Here is an 8,012-nt window from a genome sequence, read left to right as displayed (position 1 = left end):
ACACATAAAAAAATAAAAAAACAATTTTTACCTTCGACGTTCCAATTGTTCATCACCAATCTGAAAATCTTCATTATCCTGTTCATCGGTTTCTCCTGCTTCGCTCTCGTCGTCCTCCTGTTGGCTGGATTCACCAGACTCGTCCTCCGGAAACAACAAAATGGATCCCATCCCACCGTCAGAGCCTGCTGTAGCACCGGTTTGCACGCTGCGCTGAGCAGACGCGGCATCTTGATTGCTGTGATTATCGTCCGAATCTGACTCGGTTTCCGCTTCCGCCAAGAGATCGAGCTCTGTATCGGATTCACCGTCTCCTGCCTGTTCTTCACCTACGCCTTCGCCATTACTATCAATCTCACCTAGTGGTTGACCAGCTACAGTCCCGGAAACTCCAGATTCTTCGTGCTCACTTATGTCACCATCCACGTCCATAGGAACTTCTAGATATACACGAATATATTATTATTCAGTTAAAATTAATGTACGTTAACTTTCTACAGTTTTACTATCTACAAGATGACCTATAACCAGCATATGTTTAGAAACCTTTCCTCTAAATTTCATTTCAATATTCTATTAATAAGGTAAAGGTAGCACTTTTTGTTGAATCATGTACAGTGGTGTAACAAAATTAATGGTCACGGCTTCAGGAGGTAAATCTACACCCTTGGATCGGTGGAAATTTGTAAAAAAAAGTTTCCGCAAAATTGTTTAAAACATTGAAAATTAATGTTGAATTTTTTTTTGCATCAACGTATTCTGCTCGACGAGAGAGAAAAAGTCTGAAGGGAGCCATATGTCGCAAACAAATAGTTTCCGAGATAAACTTTGATAAAGTTTGGCAACGATTTGATTGTGTAGAGCTATACGTATAGGACCTATTAACCTACTAACACTCTGCCACTTGGTAGGATCTAGCCGTGTAGAACATGCTCGGTATAATGGTGTGCGTGCCTCTACACAAACGCCGTTTAAAAGGACAGCAAGATCTAAACTCGAAGGCAGGCCCAAACCAAGCGGCGTTTGTGTAGGGGCACGCACACCATTATACCGAGCGTGTCCTACACGCCTAGATCTTACCAAATGGCAGAGTGATAGTAGGTTAGTAGATCCTACACGTATAGCTCTACACAATCAAACCGTTGCCAAACTTTATCAACGTTTATCTCGGAAACTATTTGTTTGCGGCATATGGCTCCTTTCAGACTTTTTCTCTTCTCGTCGAGCAGAATACGTTGATGTAAAAAAAAATTTAACATTAATTTTCAATGTTATAAACAATTTTGCGGAAACTTTTTTTTTACAAATGTCCACCAATCCAAGGGTGTAGATTCACCCCCTGAAGCCGTGACCATTAATTTTTTTACACCCTGTACAGTTAATCTGTAGGTAAACTAAAACTTCCAATGTAATTTATTCAATTCACCATTTTATCCTATGGACTCCTTTTCCAGAAAATTCCTCAATTTTTGTTTCAAATTTTGAGAAAAAGTTTAAATGTGTTTTAAATGGTGAAGTAACTTATGGGCCACCCTGTATATGAATTAATGATATATACCTTCACCGCCTTCTGCTTCATCCAGAGTAGAAATGTCTCTGGCAATAGTTATATTATTGTTTCCTTGCTGCGTTTGCAAAGTAGCATCCAGAGTCTGAGAAGTAACACCACTTTGAGGTATTAACGGTTCTATGGAGAACAATTCTTCCGACCCATTGATCACTTCCATCGCCGAGCTGGTTAATGTAAATGGCGCCGTTGGGCGAGCAACACCTAATCTCACGGGTGTTATCAATGAATCAGCAATTTCGCATAATTCTTCGACGGCTAATTTTATCAGGGCTTGGAAAACCTTACGACATTTTATCAGAGGCTGCAAAGCTTGGCTGGTACTAAAAATGTATAAATGAAAAAAATAAGAAAGTACTTCGTTAGTGAAATTTATTTATTTTGTACCTTCTTCGTTTTGTCGCATTTGGCGCCATCTCTATTGTAAAGATCACGAATATTCGAGCCACAGATCGAACAAATCGGCGTGCAACGTTATTTGCTTCTTCGTGTCGTCCAGGTACAGTGTCATTTCGTAATTGTCGTATCAGTGTGGTAAGAAGATTATCGAGCATCTACGAGAAATTTTATATTAACCATTTTTCTCTAATATATTGAAAATATAGGTTAGTATGAAAATAATATTCCTTTACCTCTGCACTACACTTAACTAATAGCGAGTGAGTGAATTTGTCAAGTAATGCGGTGCCACTTTGACGACACAATTGTCCTTGATCACCGAATAATTGATCGTTTCCATTTACAGAGACTCCTGACATGATCATACACTGAACTGCTGGCCAATCATTGAGCAATCTTTCTAGAGCTTTTCGACTAAAACGAGGAGGTTCTAAATCGTGATCTGGCATATCTGCCACATCGACATCCAAACCTATTTATAGGATTGAAACATGAGCACACTTAATTTTTTATATATTTCTTTTTAAATATTATTATTGTATTAAATTTAAAATAAAAGTTACCGTCAGATGAAGGTCCCTTACGACTTGCAGACGTTGAGCGTTGTCTAAGCGCAGAACGGCATTGTCGTTGTTCTACTAATTGTCTTCCTACGGTCTGAACCAGGAATAGTAAAATGCTTTCTCCTCTGTAAAAATTAGAAAAATCATTTGTTAATTTCTTTTCTTTCGCCTCAATAATATTATTAGTTTATTATCAATTTATTTACCGTGAATTTATCTTTGTGACAAGATCAGTATGTACTATGAGACGATAAAGAAGTTCGTAACGAGCACCTTGATGACCCGCGATCAGTGCACGACATTTGCATTTCTCCCAGCAATCGCAGTAAGCCGTAGGAGATGTGATCTTTATCCTACAGTCGTGTCCTCTGTGACAGACGCGTGCACACTCTGTGCAACAGCATAAAGATCCAGTTAAACCGCAAGTTTTACACTCAAAGATATCTTGGTTGATGTGTTGCGTTCCAGTCCAAGTGAAACTGCAAGTGTCGTTACAACAAGTGACGAACAACGGTGATAAATCTGGATTAGCATCTGCAGGTAGTATCATAGCAGAACGTTCTTTCTGGTCTCTTCCAACTCTCTGAATGGTGTCTAGTAAAATGAGAGCTGCATGATATGCACGAACTGATACCGCAAGCATTAACGGTGTCTGACCCTGAATATCTCTGTTGATATAAAAATTTCGTTATTTTTATTGAATCATAGAAGTATATTATTTATTTTGAAGTTGGAATAATTACTTTGCTGTGAGTAATTCCTTTAGATGAGGCGCTAGCACGCTACTTTCACACATATATTTTAATATAAGCAATGCGTTGTTTCTCCTTTCAACAGAGTCTATGATATAAGTATTATTCGACGTTGCTCCAACGCCTGAACACAGGAAAATATTTATTTAGCAATGTGTAATGCAAATTACAACATCAAAAAGAGTAAAAATATAAAAGCATTCTATTCACTTTTACCTGATTTATTCATCATCGATATACTAGCAGCACCAATGCTAAGCAAGCTGTCCTCTTCCCCTGATGTGTTATCGAATGCTTCCGGTGGCCAACTAAGAGTGGGAATTGGCTCTTCAATGGGTGCAGACGGCCCATCAACAATATTTGAAACTAATTCACGTTCAATACCTTTCAATAAAATAATAATAAATAATTCATGTTTTACATATATTTGATATCACAGAAAACAAATCTTAGTACCTTGATCATTCTCTTTATTCGAAGTTGGTGAGCACATACTGATACACGCGTGTAAAATATTACGATTACCGTCGCAACGTTCCATTAGTATCGTTTGAATTTGTGGTGCACTGTTTTCTGAAAGATAAAATGGAAATATTTTTAATATTTTCAATATTTTTGTATTTCATCCTCATTAAAAGTTATAACACCGTTTATATACTTACTACGATCCAGCATCAGATTGAAGAACACTTGTTTAACACTCTCATAGTCGCATCGTAGTATACGAGGCATAAGTAAAGGATTATCGAATGCCAGTGCAACGACAGCAACTTGATTTTTCATGTTAGTCGAATTCGAACAGTTTGGTATAGGAATAGTTGAAGCACCAATACATAGAACCGGGACTAAATCTAACCAATTAGGATCACGAATAGCATCGGCACAATCTTTTGCTAGTGGATAAATCGTGTTATTTCCATCTCTAAGTATCATAGAGCACTCGATGCTCTGTAACACAAAAATCAATTATATTTCTGTATCAATTATAGTAAAATGTTGTAAGCTCACTAAAAGAAAAACACACCTCTCCTGCGTTTGTAAGACTAATATTTTGGGGCTGTAAACCAAAGAATGATGATATATCCGCTGGAATATAACAGTCTTGCACGTATCTTCCAGTACTTAAATTATACACAACATAGCTTAACTTGTTTCCATTTTTTACTATTGCATGGATTCCTGTAATTAATCAATCATTATTGTCAATTGCATTGAAACTATCATTAACAGTTCAGATTTGCAAAAATTCTACCTTGTCCATCAGTAGCAATAGTTAAAATGCTATCGCTTGATCCTTCAACGATATTTACTCTTCTGGGAGTTCGTTGGAAACAATCAGGAGCTCTTGGATTCATGGATGATTTTATTACCTAGACAAACAATTATCAAAAATTAATCTGCTCTCGTATAATTAAGTTTCAATATTTCATTTACCTGTATCTCGTCTTTTCTTAACAATCTACAATCCGCCAACAATTTAATTAACTCCTCCGTTGTTAAATCCTTAAAATCTGATGTACTAAAGTCCTTTTCCTTGATTTCCTTTTCCTTTGAATCTTTTGAGAAGAATTTTACAGCAACATAACAACCGTCAACTTTTATAACTTTTCCTATGCCCAAAGAAAAAGTATAAATTATAGTACAGTATCGATGACACTTTTAATATTACTCGTTAAATAAAAACATACCAATGGGTGCAGTTTTAACATCTTCCACAAAAACAACGTCTTTCAACTGCCACTCCTCCTCATCTTTTCGCTCCGGTTCGCCTTCATTTCGAGGTGCAACCCGCTTTTGTCTCTCTACAAAATTGTCAAGTATGTGAATTAACATGTACTATGTATTGTAAAGAAATTAATTTGATTAAACGATCTTACTGTGACTTGTCGTGATGCTGCCAGTATCACTGCATGTACTTGAAGCTGGTGAAGGTGGTGGAGGCATATCAAGACGATCAGCAGTTTCTTTATGATTCGTCTTATTAATAGTACCTGTTCCGTTATTCCCGTTTGTTTCACGTTTTTCCACGTTAGTACTAGGCAAATGAGTCCCAGCTGGTAATATCTTAAATCTGTAAGTTGCATCTAAATTCCAAGCTGCGCTTAGTAACTGTCCTACTTTTGGAGTTCCATTAGCAATTGTAAATCCTAAAAAACATATTAATTCAGTATATTGCATCATAAAACTTGATAAAAACTTGTTTTTTAATAGATTACCTATTGCTCCAGGATGATATATAGGGCTATTTTTCATACAAACATGTGTGCCATAACTAATGTCATTTGATGATACTGTGGATGATCTGTATTTGCGTGACTTAGCCTTGTACTTTTCCCATAATTTTTTACGTTGTGCAAAAGGCAACACACCCCTATAAAACAAATGTACGAATAAGAAAATTATCATTATTCTTTTAAAATTGAAATTACTAAAAATAATTATAGTATTTCAACTAACCACCAATATAATGCACCACTTTCAAGTCTAGCAACAGTATACAAAGCACAAGTATGAAGGGATACTATTTTATCCAGTGTAAATTCAGTAAAAGTTTGAGCTGGATGTTCAAGACGAGAAGCAACATGTCCCAGAAATTCATCAAGCCATGTAGCTACCTTGCCACTTTCTGTATTAATGGAACATCGAATTGCTGTTGCAGATATATTAACTATTTTCTCTGTTGTTATTCCTAACCACGGAGACTTCGGATGATGTATATTCGGATTCTAAAATAAGCAGTTTTCTATTGAATTACACAAAATTGATATCTAAGAAAATACTTGTTTTGGTGATACTTGCATCTGGATCTCTGTATGGTTCAGGTTCAGACCACTTCCACTGATACAACTGTCCTCCAGCAGAAATAGCAATTAATTCACTATAAAGCGAAGCAATTTGTACAAAACGAGGAGCAGGTCGGCTACTGCGTTCATGCCACCATTCTAAATTGATAAATAATTTAAAAGAATTTAGATATTACCAGAATCTTTGTCCCAAGAATCTTTAAGTGCTGTTTCTAGCCAACGTCGTGGACCACAATACTGACGATCCCTCCATCTGCTAAAACTGTCTCGATCTCTATCTCGTTCAGAGGTACGTTCACCTTCTCTATCATTACCTATTCTCCGTGAAGAGCTACCTCGACTAAAATATATAAAAATGATATTAAAAAATTATATTACTTTCTCATTCCTGTATATCCAAACATGTCTTCGGGGAACATAGAATCTGCATCGATTATAACAGAGTGTTCATTGCTAAATCCACCATCTAGTAATGAAATGAGATCTTCGGGGACGTAGCTATCTGCTGTATCTTCGGCATCGTCACCTTCTTCGTCATCTCGTGACAGTAAATTATTTACTGCTAAGTTTACATCTAAATTTGTACGCTACAAAATATATTTCAATGTTAATTCATTGAACATATCGTATGATATAATTAATAAACATTCTAATTATATTAACAAACCTGTAATTCCCTAATAATAAGATTGCGACTTTTTCCCTGTAATACCACTTGAGCCTGTGTAATAAGGTCTTCTGGTACAAATGGCGCAGGTACTGATGCAATAGGACGTGAACTGCTTCCACTTCCTGCACCCATAATTACACCTGGAGGTCCTATCCTACCTCCACTACTACTTCCTCCACTACTGCCACCTCCACGAATGGCAGAACTGCCACGCATGATTCTTGCACGTGATCTAATTCCTGCTCTACTTCCACTTCCACTACTACTACCACCATTTGGCGCTGAATTGGAGTTCTCAACATGACTTTTATTTGTGCTATAATATTAATAAAATATATGTTATATCAATTGTGTTATAATGATATATGTTAAATTTAATGTCGCTCTTCAACTTACTTCCTATTTGGTTCATTTTTGCTTAAATCCAATCTGTCTGACAGTACTGTAAATGCAACTCTACAAATTTTATGGTCTTCCGTAAGAAGGGCAATATGTGTTGGTCCAACAATAATACGTTTTACTGTAACCTTCAATCCACTAAATGCTGGTAATGATACAAATCCATATCTGTTGATCTTTTCTGCCACTTCCTTCAATCTAGACAGATTTATAAAAATTCTTAAATTAACTCTTTAATAGATACATATGTTATAGCTTAAGCTATATTCTTTACGATATTTTTATTTTTATTTGAACTTTTCTATTACACATTACAAATAAGAATGCTAATTTCAATTTCACATTCAGATTATCTCATTACAATATAAGTGTGTGTGTGTGTGTGTGTGTGTGTGTGTGTGTGTGTGTGTGTGTGTGTGAGTGAGTGTTATAGCAGACTCGCGGCTATTACGATGTAATACAGAAGTAGATCAGCAATATTTATATTTACCCTGTTTATGCAAGAAGCAACTAATACTCTATCTCAAAAATGTCCACCATTTATAGCAATGCAAGATTGACATCAGAAAATATCAGATAACAAAATTTATTACTCTGCGAATTTCATTATTATTTTGTTTCATTTCAGTAAATGCATCGTTGATTTTTTGTATCAATTCATTACGCGATCTTGTAAATATCACGCAAATACTGATGATCTATTTCTGTATTACATCGCAGTAACAGTGAGTCTGCTATTGTTTCCTTCATTTCGTATTATCACCATAACTTTTTAACGAAGCTCTAAAAGACCTATGTTTGTATAACATTTTTTTTTCATTTCGACACATAGAATATACTGACAACGTTTGGCCATTA

At 36.0% G+C, this 8,012-nt stretch overlaps 1 protein-coding gene across 1 annotated transcript in view; it reads right to left on the bottom strand.

Moving 5' to 3' along the window:
• Positions 1 to 8,012, bottom strand: part of LOC108575256 (E3 ubiquitin-protein ligase UBR5) — a gene marked incomplete at its 3' end in the record, with an annotated part of 18,387 nt that overhangs the window by 9,210 nt on the left and 1,165 nt on the right. Inside the window, 22 exon segments of the mRNA XM_017938002.1 lie at positions 32 to 440; positions 1,559 to 1,890; positions 1,955 to 2,121; positions 2,200 to 2,438; positions 2,530 to 2,654; positions 2,736 to 3,197; positions 3,273 to 3,405; positions 3,498 to 3,665; positions 3,738 to 3,854; positions 3,944 to 4,229; positions 4,306 to 4,460; positions 4,534 to 4,651; positions 4,716 to 4,891; positions 4,970 to 5,083; positions 5,159 to 5,428; positions 5,498 to 5,652; positions 5,739 to 6,007; positions 6,081 to 6,256; positions 6,259 to 6,425; positions 6,464 to 6,672; positions 6,753 to 7,071; positions 7,152 to 7,352. Coding sequence (XP_017793491.1) covers positions 32 to 440; positions 1,559 to 1,890; positions 1,955 to 2,121; positions 2,200 to 2,438; positions 2,530 to 2,654; positions 2,736 to 3,197; positions 3,273 to 3,405; positions 3,498 to 3,665; positions 3,738 to 3,854; positions 3,944 to 4,229; positions 4,306 to 4,460; positions 4,534 to 4,651; positions 4,716 to 4,891; positions 4,970 to 5,083; positions 5,159 to 5,428; positions 5,498 to 5,652; positions 5,739 to 6,007; positions 6,081 to 6,256; positions 6,259 to 6,425; positions 6,464 to 6,672; positions 6,753 to 7,071; positions 7,152 to 7,352 — 4,767 coding nt within the window.

The sequence above is a fragment of the Habropoda laboriosa genome, unplaced genomic scaffold (assembly GCF_001263275.1).
Source record: "Habropoda laboriosa isolate 0110345459 unplaced genomic scaffold, ASM126327v1 scaffold207, whole genome shotgun sequence".
In the NCBI taxonomy this organism is placed as follows: domain Eukaryota; kingdom Metazoa; phylum Arthropoda; class Insecta; order Hymenoptera; family Apidae; genus Habropoda; species Habropoda laboriosa.
The sequence above is the reverse complement of the archived record's forward strand: the minus strand, read 5'-3'. Positions and strand labels throughout refer to the sequence as shown.